The sequence below is a fragment of the Tripterygium wilfordii genome, chromosome 17 (genome assembly GCF_013401445.1).
Source record: "Tripterygium wilfordii isolate XIE 37 chromosome 17, ASM1340144v1, whole genome shotgun sequence".
In the NCBI taxonomy this organism is placed as follows: Eukaryota; Viridiplantae; Streptophyta; class Magnoliopsida; order Celastrales; family Celastraceae; genus Tripterygium; species Tripterygium wilfordii.
This window is the reverse complement of record NC_052248.1, coordinates 12828091-12847073: the sequence shown is the minus strand read 5'-3', so window position 1 is coordinate 12847073 and position 18983 is coordinate 12828091. Positions and strand designations below refer to the sequence as shown.

General features: G+C 37.1%; 3 protein-coding genes and 1 long non-coding RNA gene across 9 annotated transcripts; 3 read left to right on the top strand and 1 right to left on the bottom strand.

Moving 5' to 3' along the window:
• Window positions 1-1964: 1964 nt before the first annotated feature.
• On the top strand, window positions 1965-5738 carry LOC119982902. The gene is made up of 3 exons (XM_038826499.1): window positions 1965-2375; window positions 2872-4351; window positions 4452-5738. The coding sequence occupies exons 1-3, from the start codon at window positions 2096-2098 to the stop codon at window positions 4615-4617; spliced, it is 1926 nt and encodes a 641-aa protein (XP_038682427.1). The 5' UTR covers window positions 1965-2095; the 3' UTR covers window positions 4618-5738.
• Window positions 5739-5939: 201 nt separating this feature from the next.
• Window positions 5940-12894, top strand: LOC119982904 (peptide chain release factor 1, mitochondrial). Of its 6 annotated transcripts, none has more exons than XM_038826503.1 (12): window positions 5940-6909; window positions 7169-7269; window positions 7501-7599; window positions 8213-8396; window positions 8545-8593; window positions 8685-8763; window positions 8960-9034; window positions 9104-9181; window positions 9618-9776; window positions 9887-9982; window positions 10063-10268; window positions 12766-12894. In XM_038826503.1, exons 1-11 carry the CDS (start codon window positions 6768-6770, stop codon window positions 10255-10257), a joined length of 1257 nt encoding a protein of 418 aa, XP_038682431.1. In that variant the 5' UTR covers window positions 5940-6767; the 3' UTR covers window positions 10258-10268; window positions 12766-12894. The 6 variants fall into 6 exon arrangements, with proteins under 6 accessions (XP_038682431.1, XP_038682432.1, XP_038682433.1 ...); XM_038826504.1 differs by lacking the exon at window positions 12766-12894 and adding an exon at window positions 12152-12287; XM_038826505.1 differs by lacking the exon at window positions 12766-12894 and adding an exon at window positions 12035-12168.
• Window positions 10417-10974, bottom strand: LOC119982906. The gene is made up of 2 exons (XR_005464529.1): window positions 10909-10974; window positions 10417-10689 (listed from the first exon to the last, which is right to left on the bottom strand). It is a non-coding gene; the product is annotated as an uncharacterized LOC119982906 (long non-coding RNA).
• LOC119982903 (acyl transferase 5) lies at window positions 11898-13734 on the top strand. Its single transcript, XM_038826500.1, has 2 exons — window positions 11898-12428; window positions 12766-13734. The coding sequence occupies exons 1-2, from the start codon at window positions 11937-11939 to the stop codon at window positions 13612-13614; spliced, it is 1341 nt and encodes a 446-aa protein (XP_038682428.1). The 5' UTR covers window positions 11898-11936; the 3' UTR covers window positions 13615-13734.
• Window positions 13735-18983: the final 5249 nt, after the last annotated feature.

Sequence of the window (18983 nt, the reverse complement as noted above, 5' to 3'; positions counted from 1 at the left end):
CTTCGATGGTGTCACAAATGACACATCTACAAAGCACAGACCAAGTTTATAAGTCTCTGGACTGTTTATGTACTGTATAGTCTCCGTAGATTTAGGATGACAAAATTTTGTCGGTCTGAATGATCGAATTTATCAAACCTGCATTAAATTAAGTTTGAATATAAATTATATGTTTGAAATTTGGGTCCAAATATAAATTTTTTATCCGGTTTAAAATCGGATTTGGGTTCAAATATATAAATCTTATTTAATTTACTTGTTCGGATAATAACATGAATTAATTTTTGTCTGATTTATTTATCCGGAAGTAAATAAATTCGGGTTTGATTAATTAAGTACGTTCAAAATCTAATCTGAATTATGATCCGAAGATATAAATATTTTGTAAATACGTATTATTGTCCACCTGAACACGACATAGGATCCATTTTTTCCTACGCCTACATGGACTTCCGCAGCAGCCAACGCAACAATATTCCAAATCCACGTAGCGAGCGCCAATCAACGAATCAATGGCGGCCTCGAGTCAACATCGAGACACATGAGTCAACAACACGTCTTTAACCACACAAGACCCCAAACTCCACGCTTAGAATGAGCAGATCCAGAAGTCGCAAGAGACCGAGAAATAGTGAATGATGTGATGGGTAACCTTTTCTTCTCCATACAGTGTGCCCTGCCAAAGCAAATTAATCAAATTGATCAAATAACCAAGATTTTTAAAACCGGATCGGTCATCAAACCGAAAAAGTCTTCGGTTCACGGTTCAAAGGTTCAACCGGATTCAAACCGGGTTCGAACCGGTTTTAATGTAATGAATTATTTATATATATATTTATATTATATGCATATAATATGTAAGAAAACTTCATAAAAATACAATATATTCAAATAAAGTACCGTTTTAAACAAAGAAAATCTCATAGCCTAGTGCTTAAGTCTTTTTTAATGAACAAAAGGTCATGAGTTCAAACCCTACAAATAACAAAATTTCAAAAATATTTTATTAACTTTAATAAATGACCGAACCGGTCAGAACCGGCCCGGTTCTAACCAGTTCAACCGAAGAACTGGCCGGTTCAACCGGAAATATCCCGGTTCATCAATTACCGGTTCTGACACCTCAACCGGACCGGACAAGTGGTCGGTCACCGGTTGGACCGGTCCGACCGGCCGGTCCGGTCCGGTTTTCAAAACCTTGCAAATAACCCCACTCACACGAAATTACAACGGCAAAAGTACTTTTTTGCCCCTCAATTATGAGACAAGTTTCAATTTTTTTCTCTCATTTTCGTCCTTCAAGTGAGATTGGGTTCAGAAAATGCTTGTGTGACACGCATGAGAAATATAATCTTCGGATTTATTCAAGGGACAAACGGGGTACTTTCCCATAATTGGGAGATGAAAAAGGGAGAAAAAAAGAGATAAATGACGAAAATGATACTTGATCAATAGTTGAGAGATGAAAAATATTCTTTTGTCAAATTATAATTAGGGGTGACAAAACTATGTTCAGTCCGAATTATCGAATTTGTCCGAATTAAATTAAACCAAGTTTGAACATAAATGATATGTTTGGAATCTAGGTCCAAACACAAAATTTTTAGGTCTAAACACAAAATTTTTGTCCGGTTTAAAACAAAGTTAGGGTGCAAACACAGAAATCTTATATGATTTATTTGTCCGGACCCTAATCCGAATTAGATTATTGTTTGATTTAATTGTTCAGATTTAAATCAATCTGAGTTTGATCAATTACATACGTCCGAAATCTAATTCAGATATATAAATATTTCGTTAAAATATGCTATTGTCCAATCAGGAATCGATCTGAAACCGAATTTTTGTCATCCCCAATTATAATTTATAATAAACGCCGCTCGGGGTAAAATAGTCAAACCACTCGTAGTCGAAGACTTTACTTTTATACTGACTTCCAGACCAAGACTTCCTACGAACAACAGAGATAAAAAGACGAAAACCGTAAACCATACTCCCTCAATCAATAAGATCTGTTCCAGTAATCAGAGAATATATACAATGGAAGGAGAGATGGGAATGGTATCCTGCGCCGCCTGAGTAGCTATCGTGCGCCATGGGTGGGGATGCTAACGGGAGTAGCAGCGGAGGGACTATGACGGCGGAGGCTCAATACGTGGCGGCCAAGACCTCTGTTTGGTGGGATATAGAGAACTGCCATGTGCCCAAGGCTTCCGATCCGCATGCGATCGCGCAGAATATAAGTTCGGCGCTGGCGAAGATGAACTACTGCGGTCCGGTCTCTATCTCCGCTTACGGCGACACCAATCGTCTCCCCAATACGGTCCAGAAAGCCCTATCCAGCACCGGCATCGCTCTCAATCACGTCCCGACTGGTCAGTTCCTTATTCAATGATCGTGTGGTTTTTATTTGAAGACAGTGGATAGATCATAGAATTAATTCATTATTTGAGTCAATTTTGAAATTGAATTGCTTCTGATTTTTTATTCCCTGTTTGATGGCAGTAGCAATACGATCTTTGAATTTTTGTACTGGAATTGCTGGCATGGTTGAAACCATTTCTGTTTTAATTTTATTTCTTTCTTTGATATAAATTCCTTGCTATACTGCATCAGATGTGCAACTGTTTTTTAAATAAAATACATTTGGATGGCAGAAATACAAAGGGATGCTTCTTCAGCTGTACTTATTGATATCTGTCTATTTATGCTCATTGTTATGAAAGTGTTTCCATGATCTTCTTTATATTTCTACTTTTTTTGTGGATTGCTTCATTTTCTTTTCAGTTACTGGTCTTGGTCGTGTTTGCTTTTTGATCCCACTGTTTTGGGACATGTACCATCATTGTTGACGCTGTAAGTCACAAACAGGGGTAAAAGATGCGAGTGACAAGAAGATTCTTGTTGATATGCTCTTTTGGGCTGTGGACAATCCTGCTCCAGCAAATTATTTGCTGATTTCCGGTGATAGGGATTTTTCTAATGCTCTCCATCAGTTGCGTATGCGAAGATATAATATTCTATTAGCGCAACCGCAGAAAGCATCTGCACCTCTTATTGCCGCGGCAAAGAACATATGGCTATGGACAAGCCTAGTAGCTGGAGGACCCCCTCTTTCAAGTGGCGAATCATCACAACTTGTTGACAGCGATGATACTCATAACCCTGTAACATCGCAAAATTCATTGGCCGAACCTATTAAACCAAGTGAACCAATATATTTCAACTCCGAACACCTTTCATTGGGGAACCAAAAGTCATCTGTTAGTGGAAGAATTGGTGACAATAATTCTACCGGGAAAAATGCGCGCAAAACCCATAGTTTTCCTAGCATATCAAGAGCCTCTAGTGCGCCAGTTGCAACCACAGTTCAAGAAGCCAAGGTCAACGAATTCTCCTATCAGCCCGAACATTCACAGACAAAGCTATTTAGAAAAGCCCCACATGAATTTTTTGGGAACAGTGACAATTCTGTTTCCACAAGTCGGCCTGCTCCCAATTTCCATCCCGGTCATTCTGACCAGTCAAGAAGTAACAGCAACAACTTTTTAGGTAACCCTCCTAATCACTCTCCTTTTCCCTTAAGGCCGAATAACCAACATATACCTACTTTTGCACCTCCGAATTTTGAGAATCGTGGTTTTCGTCCAGTGCCTTCAAGACCAGATGTTCCTAGATTCCCTTCAGGCCCATTCACAGGTGTGCCTGATGTTGGTAAGCTAAATGTATCTGAATACCCCAATTATGCTCAAAATCCATCTAATTTTCATCAGCGAATTGGAGAAGAGTTTAAAGCAGGCTCTATTGAGTCGTCCAATCCAGCTAGCTTAAATATACCACAGAAAGGCAATATCATGCACAACAGCCAGGGAATTCACCAAGATATGAACAATCGGCAGTTTCACGGTGTTGAATTTTCACGTCCTGCTTCGCAAGCAATGGTAGCTAACACTGCTTCTAGTGATGGTGTTTGGGGAGCTAAAGGACGCCCCCCGCCATCTGAGTATGTGCAAGGTCTTATTGGAATTGTTCTACTTGCCTTAAACACCCTGAAAACTGAAAAAATGGTGCCTACTGAAGCAAACATAACAGAGTGCATTCGTTATGGAGATCCAAAGCACCGAAATACAGATGTAAAAAAGGCTCTGGAGAGCGCGATCAAACAAAATATGGTGGTGAAGCAGAACTTAGGTTCACTGCAGCTGTATGTTGGTAAACATGAGAAATTATGGAAGTGCGTGAATCCCATTGGTGGCAATCCTAATGGGTATCCAAAAGCAATGTGGGATGCAATACAAAATTTTCTTACTTCCTCAGCTGGAAGATCTGCAATTCTGTCTTCTCAATGCAGGTAAACATATTTGATGACCTTTTTTCTGTGTGGATACTTGCATGAATTTTGAAGGTTTTATGATTGTACAATTATATCTGGTTATCCATTTGTTGTACAGATATGAAGCTGCTTTGGTTATAAGGAAGGCGTGCTTGGAAGAGCAAGCTTTAGGCGAGGTACTCTTGATCTTGAATATGGTAATTGCGATCAAGAAATGGATTATACCTAATCCATCAGGGTGGCAACCAATTGCTATTACTCTTTCAGAGACTGACCCCGAGTAGTTACTGGAACTGGTGCTTGATCTGCTGGAGATTAGTTTCACAGCAGCTAAGTAGATTGCGGAACTATTATCATCATCAATCCTAAAACTATTGTGGATGGTCCTTTTAAAACATTACTCAGTAAAGTAGGCATCAGGTATTCTGCTATCCTCTGTCTTTGTTGTTTGGGGAGCTCTAATTGACATCTGAAGGGAAAAAGAGGATTTATCCTCATCATCAATCCTAAAATTGTTGTAGATGGTCCTTTTGAAACATCTCAGTAAAGTAGGTATCAGGTATTCCGCTGTCCTCTTTGTTTTTGTTGTTTGGGGAGCTCTGATTGGCATCTGAAGGGAAAAAGAGGATTTATAACTACCGAGATGAAGCATTATACACTATCACTACTGTAATTTCCATCGGCAGAGTTGTGTCAGTTATTTTATGCAATGTAAAATACCCTGAAGAAGTTGTTAGTACCTAGCTAATGAGGCTTTTGTCTACTTCAAATCATCTACCATTCGTCAAGACATTTTGGTCCATGCTGGATGGATAAGAAGTTACTAAGAGCCTTGTTTCTTACAGTTAAATGTTATGAGTAAGCCTCAGCTGGGAAAGAGTAACAAGATTATTTGTTTATTGCATGAAAGGAGAAGCCAGCATGTAGTTGGGGGTTCTTTCATTGGTCCTATGTCATTGGCAGTGTGCTGAGTATTAACTTGTGCTTACTTGTCATGCTAGACGACTCCTGGGTATTTTGATGTTGAGGCTGGGTGTATACGCCAAACTTAACCGTACAGGTACTGGTAAAGAGGTTCTTACAAGGTTATTGCTTGAGGGTGAATTTGATAGTTACCATTCTGGATGGGAAGAAAGTTTATGGCTGAAATATATTGCGACCATGTACAAGTTCAAGGTTAAGTCTTGTCTGGGAGGTGAGTAACCTGTTAGGCATACATGGTTACTGGTTAGACACGTATGCATGTATTCATGGTTAGACACAAATAAATGTATGGGGTAGAAATGTGTACTGTAATTGGTTGTTTGCTAGCAATGACTGCTCTTTTTTCTACGTTTAGAACTCTAGATATTTTCTTGTATTTGAAATTTGGTTGTGGTAAGCAAATTTCTTTGGGTTGCTGATACTGTGAACTTGGGAAATGCATGCTTATTAGTTATGACTGTCCTGTTTTATATATTCTACTTGAGTTTATCTTTGAAATTTTTTTTTCTCACGCTTTTGAGTACCAAAGTTGGAACCTGGACTGAGAGGAGACCCATGGTGAATACTAGTTTTTGGTCTCTGCTTGGTGATGTTTAGGAATGTGCATAGCATGTCCTTGTGATTCCTGGGCTCCTAGATCTGGAGTACAATTACTGATTTTCTGTTCCCTTTGGCCCAGAGTTAGCATCACTGAAGCTTCTAAGCAGCAATCAGGTACAATGGTTAGTGTGAATAATGTTCATCAGCTTGGACAAAGATTGTGTTCTTGAATATGTAGATTGAATGAGCATATGCATGAAGCGCATCAGATATGCCTCCTTTTGCGCTTATTACACACAATTGAACTTTCAACCTCAAGTTCACAAACTAAAAAGAAACATAAGAACATCGCCGTGATCGAAAATAATTTCAACCAGCCGAGCTAATAACATGGAATTCATAGTCAGAAATTTGAAACACACGATCAAAGGATGAATTCAAATCCAATACTGGGTCAACACCTCCAGTAAGCCAGATAACTTAAAGGAGGAGGAGCTAACAATAGTTCAGCCAATCGAATAGAATGGTCGTGATTCAAAACCCTAAAACTGGACTGAGAGTTGAGAATCGAAGTTAACTGAGAGGGGCTGGGGAGGGAATTGGCAGGGAAGCCGAGCAAGACCCTTGCCTCATCGCCCTGCACATATCTGGATTCTCTCTTTTAAGGTATACACCGCACACACGTTTCGCACTCCACTGACGGGTTTGCGGGTCGGGCCGGGCCTGGCGGGCCACGCGAGCCAACAAACCTAGTCAGGAGGACGGGAAAGTGCGCTATAAACAATAAACAGTAACAGACAAGAACGAGAGTGCGATTTGGAATCAGTATATTGTGACAGGGGCCGGATTTATAATCGCTTGCTCGAATAGTTAGTTCTTCGTTGATATTCGAAAGAAGGAAGAAGAGGAAATGAGAATCCACAGACTCGGTATCAATGTTGCTCGGGCATTGAAGCACTTCGAATCTGTCTATGCGATTTCGCACACAAATTCTTTGCGCCAGAGGTTGTCTCTTCATTCTGCAACTTCCAAGTCGCGTTCTTACTCTACTGGTGCGCTTTTTCTTCATTTTCTTTTGTGTTTTTAATAAGAGACGTGCATTCATTGGTTTCTTCCTACTTTGTTATTCTGTTAACATCTGGATCAGCTTATAGTCTAAGCTAGTTGATTGTGATACGCTTTCTGGTGGATTGTAGCCTTAGCGATGGCTCCCAGTAAAACCCTAGACTTCCAGAAAATGGTAGACGCCATTGAAATAATTACTGATTCATTTACAAATTTTACTTATTTAGATTTTTTTTTCAACTGCAGAATTGCAGCCTCAACTATCCCCAGACCTTATTAAAATCATGGAGCAAAGGCTATCAGCTATTGAACACAGAAGTGCTTGCTTCGAGAATATCATAAACCGGGTAATTGCCATTCATTTCTCCAGTAAATAGCCTCTATAAGAGAGTCATATTTTTGAAGAATAATTATAAAATTTTGGTTCTGGGAATTAAGAAACAAAGTTTGCAATTCTCACACCAATTTTTGGCTTCATATTGTCCGTTTATATTTATGCTCTATGTGCTACATTCATGCTTATGGAATTTAGGCTTATACTAATGGCATTCAGTCTTTTTGTGGGATGCTGAAGACAGCCAGATGTCTCTCCCATGGAGTTTTCAACGGCTAATAAAGAGCTTCATAAATTGAGGGGCTCCATGGATCTTATAAATGAGTTGAGGACCAAACAAAAGGTATTTTATTACTGTAAACCTTTTGGTCATCTTTTGTCTTTCTCTATTTCAACACTATCAGAAGCTTAATGTATGGGGGTTTGATTTTATAAAGTTTTAAATATTCTTGGTTTTTTGTCGAATAAATATTTAAAATGTATTAATTATGCTCACAAACAAATTCACTTGTTGTTGTTTGTTCTGTATCCAATGGTTAGAGAGTTGTAGCAGATGGTGGAGAATCCTACCTTCTATGAAAAGCATTACTGAAGGTTTCATAGATTATAGATTTAGCATGTGAAACACTTCCTTTTTTTATTATACCAATGAGTTATGATGGTTCTATCAAACAATAAGGATAGAGAGGTATCTTTTCCTTTTTACATTTCTTCTTGCCTTAGTCAATGACCTTGTCTACAGCTTGTCAATGGCAAAAAGGCTGAATTCTGGTCTATGCTTTCTAGCTTGTGCCAATCTTAATTTCTATGAATTGTAAGTACTAAGTGAAAGTAGTAATATGCCACATATGTTGCATCTCTTAGTATCTTGAAGTTTGCATGTTTACTTTGGTGCCTTTTGTCGTCAGTAACAGGAAGGGACACTGTTGAGTTTTTCTTTGTTTAAATATATGTAGGAGATTGATGGTCTGAGGTCGCTAATGGCTGAATGCCAAGACGATAAAGAAATGTTTGATATGGCAAGTGAGGATTTGGATGAGGCAATACAAGAAGAAAAAAGACTACAGGATTTGCTGTTGCAGTCATTACTTCCTAAGGATGATGCCGATGAGAGGGGCAGTATTTTGGAGGTGAGAGCAGGTAACAATTTCTCAATATTGGAATAAGATTTCCATTGCTTCCATTCTTTTGGTGTTAATATGTACTGAGTTTGTTCAAGGCTCTCTTTTCCATCTTCCTTTTACATTTATTCCTTTTGTTTTCTCTGTGAATTCAAAATTTTCTCCAGGAACTGGAGGTGAAGAGGCATCTTTATTTGCAATGGATATATATAAAATGTAAGTTACTAGTGGTTGGCTTGTCAAGAGATATACAGCATTTTTTCTATGTTTTCTTATGGGAATTGTGTGCTTTTGTTAATTGTGACAGGTATGAAAAATACTCTCAGAAGAAGGGATGGAAGTTTGAAGTGGTTGATATAACAGAGTCTGATCTGAAAGGCTACAAGGTTTGCATTGCGTCCTTTATTGAATTTTGAAGTCTAACCTTTTAATACTTCCAATTTCATGGGGGTAATCTTTAATTCTTACTACAGTGAATCAACCACTTTTAAATGGTATCTCGTCTTGGTGTCTACTTTGCAAGTGTTGGATATTTAGTAAAAACTTTTATTGCCACCGAGTTACTTTTTATTTTTCCTTCAGGAAGCCAGTGCTTCAATCTCAGGAGTGGGGGTTTACGGGAAACTTAAATTTGAAAGAGGAATTCACAGAGTTCAGGTTTCATTCTGAGCTGACTGATAAGCATATATGACTTTTGGCAGAAATGACAGTGTTTTCTTTTGGCAGCGTGTTCCTGTGACAGAGAAATCTGGACGTGTTCATACTAGTGCTGTGTCTGTTGCAATCCTTCCTCAGGCTGATGAGGTACCTAATTATTAAACTAGATGTTTCAGTAACATGTCATGTGAGCATATCGGGATCTAATTATTTGAGAGTCACATTCTGTACTTCAGAGTCCTGATAGAAGTTGAGTTCAGTTCTTAGGTGGAGTTAAGGAGTTTGGTAAACCATAGAAGTATAGAACTTTCCATAGCAGTCATCATATAGAACTCCTTTATGAAAATACTTTTTAAGGACTACTCTGTGACTGGTTTCTGTAAGTTTTCGAACTCCATGCTGATTTGTTATCTTACTTCTACAATTGGACAGAAGTGTGTTTTCTTTTGTCAATTCTTGCCATCGACAAAAGTAGCATATTGCCTTACTCTCTTATCATGTGCTTTCCTGATTGTATTTAGGATTGTACTCCTTTTCCCCCTCCTCTGGAAAGGTTTTATTTTTGTTCTTTGAAAATCTGCAGGTGGATGTCCAATTGAGGAATGAACATTTGAGGATCGATACATACAGATCAGGTGGTTCTGGTGGTCAGCATGCAAACACTACCAATAGTGCTGTTAGAATAACTCATCTTCCAACAGGGATGACAGTGGCCATACAAGATGAACGATCCCAGCATAGGGTAAAATATCCACGAGCATTGTAAAGATTTTGCTTTGCTAGTGTTATATTGGTTTTTACTGGAACTTCCCATTATCATATTCAAAATCATTTGTTCTCCCTTTCCAATAGAATAAAGCCAAAGCACTGGAAGTGTTATGCGCAAAACTGTATGAAATGGAAAGGTTGCGAATTCAGACAAGTCGATCCAAACTACGATCTGATCAGGTACATTGAGGACTTTAGCAATATCAGTTTTTCCTTTTTCCCCAATTCGTTTTAGAGCTCATGATATCATTCATACACAGATTGGCAGCGGAGACAGATCGGAAAGGATACGTACATATAATTTTCCTCAGGGACGCGTCACTGATCATCGTGTAGGCATCACTCATCATGCATTACATGAAGTTATGGAGGGAGAAAATCTTGACGTCTTCATTGACGCTCTTCTTTTGCAGCAGGAGATGGACGCAATAGCATCATTCAGTTCTGTCCAATGAAAGTAGTCAAGGTTCTTCTTCTTCTTCTTATTTACAGAGTTGTGTTTCATATGGTTTTTGTCCTTATTGCTAAGGCTTTATGTTGAACATCTAATTTGGTAGTGTGTTCCATAAAAGAAAAGGTTCAGATGTTGCATTTTTAGGTAAATCCTACAATAATTGCAATATGATGTAATAATTATAAAACTTTCACAAAAGAAAAGCATTACAATTGTGTAATAAAAATTATTTTTTTTGGGTGACCAGGAGTTGTGCTATAGAAGCTTAACCTTTGAGCATCCAATATGTCTAAACCCAAGTCGTTATGTCCAAGTACATAGAAGTTTCCCACTTGATGATAGGGTAAGTTAGGTCAAAGTCAGGCGTACTATTACAAAGGGTATTGATTTCGGTGAGAATTGAACTCCAAGCAATAAAAAAACACTCGTGTACCTAAAACAAAGTAATGGCAACAAAGTTTGCAGAAGTAACAAGAAAAAAGAGAAGAAAAAGCATAGAGGAGAAGAGAAAAGCAAGAGGCATATAATAGCCAGGGAAGAGGCAGTGCATGGATAGAACCAAAAACAGATCCTCTATTAGTAGTTCCATCCGTGCGCTGTCTCTTCCTCCTCCCTCTCATGCAAATTTGCAATATCTACATTCTCAACTTACCATTCATTTCTTCCTCAGGGATCTGCAGAGAATAATAAATCATGGATTTTGGGGGTTGTGATTTGGGGTTTTCCTGTCTCTGCTGCTGGTATGTATATATATATATATTAAAGGAATAGGGTGGATTTAGCTTATAGTACAGTTTACCAGCATGTACTATCAAATTCTAGCCGGGCTAGCTCAGAATGTGTACTACCCACTCTGTATTTTTGTCTCAGATCTGCAAGAACCATGAAATGTAGTACAGTCGCTGGTAGTACTCACACCCTCCATTCCAATTACGGTCCTTGTTTCCTCTTATAACAAAAACGAGTCAGAAAGTTGATTACTGCTATAGCTTAGCTTCCCTCAAGTAACCAAGTCTTATTAAAGTAGCTGAGCCTACAGCTACAATTGACAAGTATCTTTACATAAAACAAATTATGGCAGTCATGAAGTGGACTTGATCCTCACTCCAAAAAGCTTCCTTTTTACAGTCCATTGCCGGACTTCCTTCTTAAACACCATTTCCCGTCACGGTCACAGTCCAACCTTCATCACGTTGCATCTACTTGCATTGCTTTCAGGTCTATTGTCTCACTGACTTGACCGTCGGAACTTATTCGGTCGTCATCCCATTGGTAACAAGAGCTTTCCGCCTGTCACCTTCTCTTCATTTTGCAGGACTAATGCTGGTGGCCCACATCGATTTTCTATGACTATTCCTCGCTTGTAGATTTGGGCATCTACAAGTCATATCAAGCTAATTGAAAGTCTGATTAGGATTGAAATTGGCATAACATATATATTTGTTGTAATATGAATCAAATAACTCATCAAAATTTAATGTGATGGTGGACCAAGTATGAAACCTAAAGCTTACACTGAAGAGTGAAGACTAAGTTAAAGGCCCCAAACACAAAATTGAATTTTAAAAAAATGCACTACTCTGCTTGGCCAAGCTATCTTCTCCCAGCACCAAACCTGAACAGTCTTGCAAGCTAAGTTCAATTTTATTATAATAAACATTCCCTTTATATAACAGGAACATGTTCTGCCATTGTCACACAATACCAATTATACCAATTCTTACTTATTACCTGTTCTTGCATTACCAATTCTTAGCCATGGCTTTCTCTGTCATCAGATCAAACCGAACCCTGGTTAGGCCATTTGAACACACACCATCTCACACACTCAATCTTTCATTCATTGATAAATTACCTGTCCTAAGATGCAACGCTCGGACGCTACATGTGTTCAGACATCACCCTGAAGCAGCAGATATCATAAGACAAGCATTGTCCAAGGCTTTAGTTCCTTATTACCCTCTCGCCGGACGGCTCAAGGAATCGGAACAATGTCATCAGCTTCAGATTGAATGTTCAGGGGAAGGTGTGTGGTTTGTTGAAGCATCTGCTAATTGTACTCTTGATGCTGTCAGTTACTTCGACGATACGGCATCTATACCTTATGAAGATCTTCTTCCTCCTGATAAGGCCGCGGAAAGGGGAGGCGTAGAACCACTTGTGCAAATGCAGGTATTAGATTAGTTAGGAACCAGTTCATTCTAACAAATTAATTCGTATTTCTCGCAATGTTTTAAATACCGATATCGAAATTATACCGGTCAAACGATCGGTATAACCGGTCGACCGGCACAAATATAAAATTTATATATATAATGTAAAAGATAAAAATAACAAAAATCATGTTGATTTGGTACCGATAAATTGGTTCAATCGTTTTTGGTCGGTCTGATACATACCCGATTTTTACTGTCCGGTATCCAGCTCAACCGATTGAACCGGCCAGTTAAGCCTGGTATTTAAAACATTGATTTCTTGGACAATTATTTATTTTGGGTTCTGATTTCAGGTTACCAAATTTGAATGTGGTGGGTACGTGATGGGCCTAATATTCTGCCACAGCATATGTGATGGCTTAGGAGCTGCACAATTCCTAACTGCAGTAGGAGAGCTAGCCAGAGGTCTTGACCATCTAACCATTACTCCTGTCTGGTGCAGAGACTTTTTTCCAACTCCCCCACAAGAACCAAACTTTTCTGCAATGCCAAAGCTGCCACCACCATTGCCTAACTATCGCCTACAACATGCCAACATAGACATTTCACTGGATCAGATCAAACATCTCAAGCAACAATTTCATAATCTGACAGGAAAAATCTGCTCTTCTTTTGAGATTGTAGCTGCCAGTTTTTGGAGGCTTCGGACACAAGCGATGAATTTCGACCAGAACACAGAAGTAAAGCTCGTTTTCTTCGCGAATTGTCGACATCTATTAGACCCTCCTCTGCCTAAAGGCTTCTATGGAAACTGCTTCTTCCCTGTGACAATCACATGGTCAAGTGATTATCTGATGCAATCATCAGTTCATGATGTTGTGGGGCTAATACAAGAATCTAAGGCAAAATTGGCAGCTGAGTTTTTTAAGTTCAGGAGAGGTGAGTATGGTGAGGACCCATTTGCACCACCACTGGACTACACCACATTGTTTGTATCAGAATGGGGTAGACTTGGGTTCAACCAAGTCGATTACGGTTCGGGTGCTCCGGTGCATTTTGTTCCAATTCAAGGGTCCAGTGTGATACCTGTTGGGATTGTGGGATCACTGCCATTGCCAAAGAAAGGTATTCGTTTGATGACTTGGTGTGCTGAGAAGAAACACCTTGCTCCATTCACTGATCTGATGATGAAACTGACTTGAAAACTGAAACTTTGATTCCTTCATCTTCAAAAAGAAGAATTGTGTGTTGTTTGTATTCAATTTACATAAATTGTATTTGGATTGTTAATAAGAATGGAATGTCCAATATGTGATTTGTTCTGCAGTTCTTTGACAGAATTTCAGCAGGTAATCTTGGGCTGGGCTTTGCAGAATGTTCACAAAAGTGACAACAGCCCATTGAATTTCTAAACGGGCCTCTGGAACCTTGAACCAAGCCCAGATTGCATTTGTTGCACACATTGGTAGTGGGCTCTTTCTGGCCCAAAACTCAGCGGGAGTTGAGCCAAGCTTTCATAATATTCAACTAAGTTGCATTAGAGCACATAGATCAGCGTCTCTTAACAAATTCTCTATTTTATCTATTTAAACATAATTTTTTAACAATGTACAACATATCTATTTAACGATAACTGCATCGGTATCTCTAACATAAATCTCTACAATATTAAATTATCATTTGTTTATATTAAAAAAAATAATTTAAAATATGGTGCCCACACTTTTTAGAGAGAGGAGAGAAGAAATGAGAGAGTAGCGAAGTATATTCTAAAATTATATTAGATTTTATGTTTAGAGATTTTGCAAATATTTATTTTAACTATTTTTTACAAATACTGATACAGTAGCATATTCATATTTATAACAATCTTGTCATTTTTTATATCCATTTTAGCTAAATACTGTTATTGTCAACCCATTTAAAATTCTAAATAGGACGAAGAGGGCCTAGCAAGCCCAGATTTCATTTTTGAAGCCCATTGTTGGCGGGCTCTTGAGCTATTCATAACAAATTCAAAAAATCGTTGTATTTTGCCAAAAACTCAGTAACTACTAACTGAAGTTCGGCCAGGCTTTACATTCTTTTCATTTAAGTTCCAAACAGATCCTCGTTGCCCTTTAATCATCCGATATGAGTATAAACTCGCGCCGTCAGGCTTGACGCACATAATTTTCCTACCCGAAGGCAGGGTAAATTGAATCAAAACTCAGAAGGTGATAAAAAAGTAACACAGGACCTTTACTTTCTTTAAATGGCAAGGATGATATGTACATGGCTCGAAAGCATAGGTTTTTTTTTTTTTTTTTTTTCTTTTTGGTACAAATAAGAACAGATTATAAGCCACACCAATCCAAACCAAGATAATGATCTGGAGGATCATGACCACTATCCAACCAACACTAAAACTCCGTAAGAAAATGATTGGGAATGCTGCCGGAGAGTCTCCTAGCTGCGGCCCATTTGACAAAAGCATCCGCCCAAGCATTAACCACAATTACATTCTCTATCATCCACTGACAAACCAAATTAGGTTGAGATACAACATTAACCACAATTAGAGAATCTCCCTCAAACTGGACCTCCTGTAAGCCAAGATTTAAACAACTTTGAACACCAATTCTCAAAGCCATTGCCTCCCCCACAGTAGAGTCAACTCTAGGACCACTATAAATTGAAGCAAAGAGAATTTCGTCAGATGAAGAACGAGCTATGGCAGCCTTGTGTTTCCATTAATAGCCACTGATTTTTGGACTACTCTTTGCTTGTCGATTTTCATGGTGCAAGTTGTAGTGAACAGATTACAGATTGAGATGTGATTTTCATGAGACTATCAGAGATTTGTCTTTTAAGAATGGTCTAAAGATTTGATCTTGTTTTGTATGACAACTTGTATAAACATTTTTAGAAAGCAAAAAAAAAGGACCACTTGGGAAAATTAAAATTGATTCCAATCAAGTCTATTATTAGGTCTAGAATCTATATTTACAATCCCTTTTCTCGTATAGTCAGATTCTACACAGTCCCTTACAAGAAGGGGAATGGCATATCCTGTGTCTTTTTTCTTTAGATTCTAGAAGTTTATATTTGTTTGTATACGGCATCATTTTCAATATGTGAAAAAAAATTGTCAAAAGAAACAAATTTATATTTATTGTCACTGAAGTCTTATATCGGTTTAGCGTAACTCAGTCGAGTAGTTTATAAGCAAAGTTTAGCTCCTCTCACATTGAAGACGTATTTTCTGAGCCTAAGAACTAATAATAACGGCCCATGAAGAACTAATATGTGCAAGCCGATAGTCTAGAGCAGACAATATCTTCAATGTGTTTGAGTTTAAAATTTCAACATCTTGTTGGAGCAATTAATGTCTCGATCCAGTTGAACGAGCCTCTACATGTCAACTTGTTGGATCTGGCATAACCCAACTCACAAGTGTAGGGGAATCAAGACTGAAATTTCACATCGGTCTGGTATAACCTAAGCGAATGGTTTATACACAAAGTTCAACTTATCTCACACTAAAGATGTATTTTTTGGGCCTAAGAACTAATGGCTACAACCCATGAAGAAAATTTTTTGTGCGAGCTCGTAACCCATAACGGGCGATATCTTCAATGTGCTTGGGATGAGAATTTCAACAATTATATATACACACACACACACATACATACATATAAACAAAGTCACATTCTTTTATATATGCTCGTTGTTTTATAAATTGTAGGGTTATTCTCGTTACGACTAAGACCATCCACAGTAGATACTCTTAACAAAATCTTTAAATTTATAGTAAAAGTACCCTTTTCACATATTTATAATTTCTCTAACAATACCACTACTCAACATATACTCTAATTCATACTCTAAAGTATTTAAATATTCATTTCTATTAATTGTTTTTTACATTTACAATAATTTCATAATTAAATTGTAATCTATAAAGAGAACTCATTTTATATTTAATATGTGGCTGAAAAATTACTTCATATCATAATAAATTAATATTTTAACGACAAATTTCTCCAATAGAAAAACTCTTCTTCTTCATAAATATCCGATAGTCCATTTTGTACCAAGATCTCCCTTCCGAACCCAAGTCTCGACCGCTCCAATCTTGGTTTCTTCATCTGCACCCTTGGTGGCAGTGGTGGTTACGACGGGGATGGTGGGAGATATTGTGTGTTTTTTTGTCAAATACTGCAAATTTTACTTCAAATTTACAGTATATGTCATTTTCCAGAATTGCTGGAGATGCCCTAAAAGATGGACCAACCTATACGGGAGTCATTCGGCAGCTTGATAAGCATATAGTGAAAACAACAAGTCATATGTCACAAGCCTTCGCTATGAACGAGTGTATGAATGACCACATGAACAAGTGTACGGATGATGAAGCAAAAAATAAAATATTTGGAAAGAATTTGCACAATTATATATATACTCCAATCCTCGTGAAAGCAACAAATCGTTACGCACGAATCTTCTAGTTGCCTTTGCCTATAAACATACAAATAAAATGGACCCATATATACAAGTTGTACGTGTATATGTATATATATAAAAATTTATTTAGCTTTGTTAATACCATTTTTTTGATACATTGGATAGAGAGAGGGATCAAACCTTAGACCTAATGTCTAAGTTTGAAAATGTATTACCATCTAAGTTGGAGGTCGTTCCTAGCTTTGTTAATACCATTAATGTTAAAAGTTGCTAATATATATCTTGGCAACCGTTTATATAAGTAGCTCTATTTATAATCATGAATTCTCCAATAAATATGTCCTTATTTTAGTTAAAATAAGTATATCTAATTTTCATTTAGATTTAACGAAATGACTAAGATTAAAGTTGATTTAGGATTTAGGAAAAACAAAAACAAGAAAAATGTTTAGTGTTTAGGCTTTAGTTTTAGTTTTTGGGATGAGAATTTCAACAATTATATATATATATATATATATATATATATATATATATATAGATACACACACATATAAACAAAGTCACATTGTTTTATATATGCTCGTTGTTTTATAAATTATAGGGTTATTATCGTTACGATCAAGATTGTCAAAATCGGGATCTTACATAAGATCGGTGGAAGATATGCAAAATCAAATCGTAAAATCGTAAGATTTTATCAAATTTAAAAAATAAATGTAAAATAATATAATTACTTATTCTAAATACCAATAAAAATTCAAAAAAGTGAGTATTATTTATTTATAGACATGTTAATATTTCATAAAATTATAATTTTTTAAGACTTCCCAAGAACTATGAAAAGCAAGCACAATAATTGTGCAAGATTATATCATGTTAGTATATTAGAACCAATTTTTCAACAAAAACTAGGATTAGAAACATAAGCACATGATTAGTAGACCGCAACCCATACACGGGATCAGTAGATCGTAAAATCGGTAAGATCGTAAAATCGATAAGATCAGTAGATCTTATCAATTTTGAGATTTTACATCGATTTAAATCGTTTTGGTTATCTAAGATCGATCTTATGATCAAAATCGAGATTTTGACAACCCTGATTACGACTAAAAGATGGACCAACCTATACGGGAGGCATTCGACAGCGAAGCAAACCTATGATGGAGAAAGAAAACGAAGATATACTGTTAAATACCTTTCTATAAAAGCAGGTATTGCCTAAATTCTAGGAGTAATTCAAAATCTTCAATGTTCATTAGCAATTAATCTGTTTAAATTACATGTCCAGGCACTTTTTTTTTATCATGAATGTTTCTTAAAAAAAAAAATACCTGCAGCTTTTTGAATTGATAATTCCATCATTAAAATAAACTAGGTAATAGGAAACCATTCTTAGTCTCTCAAAAAAGGGAAAACAAGCATCAGATGTCATTTCTTAACGTTTCTTCTGTGTTTAAACATAATATTATATCCATGGTGAATCTTCTATTACTCTGACATGCCAAACAAGGCAAACTGTTTCTAACTAGCTTCCATTTTCAATTAGATTGCAACACTGGGGATGGCGCTGACAAATCATTCAACTTACTGGCCAAAGCAAGAAGGAACGATCACTCCAAAGTTTCAAATGTCTTCGCCCAAAAGATGAGTGTTTTATATGATGGAAATAGTGGACAACTAAGATTTTGTGTTAGGACAATAATGATGATAATGGGTTAACAAATACCACAATTATCTTGGCAATCTGTAGCAATTAAAAAATGAATGGAACTGAGCTACCATTAGCAATCTGATATTCAAGAGTATGTGTCTCTTCCTCCCAAGCCTTCCATTTCCTCTTCTATTCACAAGAAGCAGTAAAATAAGTCAATAATGGATCAAGGAAAAAAGGTCAATAATGAGAAAATCACATTTACCCAAATCATTAAATTCTTTATTTAAGTGTAATAGTGTAAGAATTTAATGTTTCATACTTGATTTCTTTATTTAGGTGTAATAAAATTTGTAATATCGTAAAATCGGTAGATCTTATCAATTTTGAGATTTTACATCGATTCGAATCGTTTTAGTTACCTAAGATTGATCTTACGATCAAAATCGGGATTCTGACAACCATGGTTAC

What these genes read in the sequence shown, in the direction of transcription:
- LOC119982902 (XM_038826499.1), top strand. Translation starts at nt 2,096, where the DNA reads ATGGGTGGGGATGCTAACGGGAGTAGCAGCGGAGGGACTATGACGGCG. An exon ending in TCTCAATCACGTCCCGACTG is followed by an intron (nt 2,376 to 2,871) that starts GTCAGTTCCTTA and finishes AGTCACAAACAG; the next exon opens with GGGTAAAAGATGCGAGTGAC. An exon ending in ATTCTGTCTTCTCAATGCAG is followed by an intron (nt 4,352 to 4,451) that starts GTAAACATATTT and finishes TTTGTTGTACAG; the next exon opens with ATATGAAGCTGCTTTGGTTA.
- LOC119982904 (XM_038826503.1), top strand. Translation starts at nt 6,768, where the DNA reads ATGAGAATCCACAGACTCGGTATCAATGTTGCTCGGGCATTGAAGCAC. An exon ending in AGTTGAGGACCAAACAAAAG is followed by an intron (nt 7,600 to 8,212) that starts GTATTTTATTAC and finishes AAATATATGTAG; the next exon opens with GAGATTGATGGTCTGAGGTC. An exon ending in CCAAACTACGATCTGATCAG is followed by an intron (nt 9,983 to 10,062) that starts GTACATTGAGGA and finishes ATTCATACACAG; the next exon opens with ATTGGCAGCGGAGACAGATC.
- LOC119982903 (XM_038826500.1), top strand. Translation starts at nt 11,937, where the DNA reads ATGTTCTGCCATTGTCACACAATACCAATTATACCAATTCTTACTTAT. An exon ending in AACCACTTGTGCAAATGCAG is followed by an intron (nt 12,429 to 12,765) that starts GTATTAGATTAG and finishes TTCTGATTTCAG; the next exon opens with GTTACCAAATTTGAATGTGG.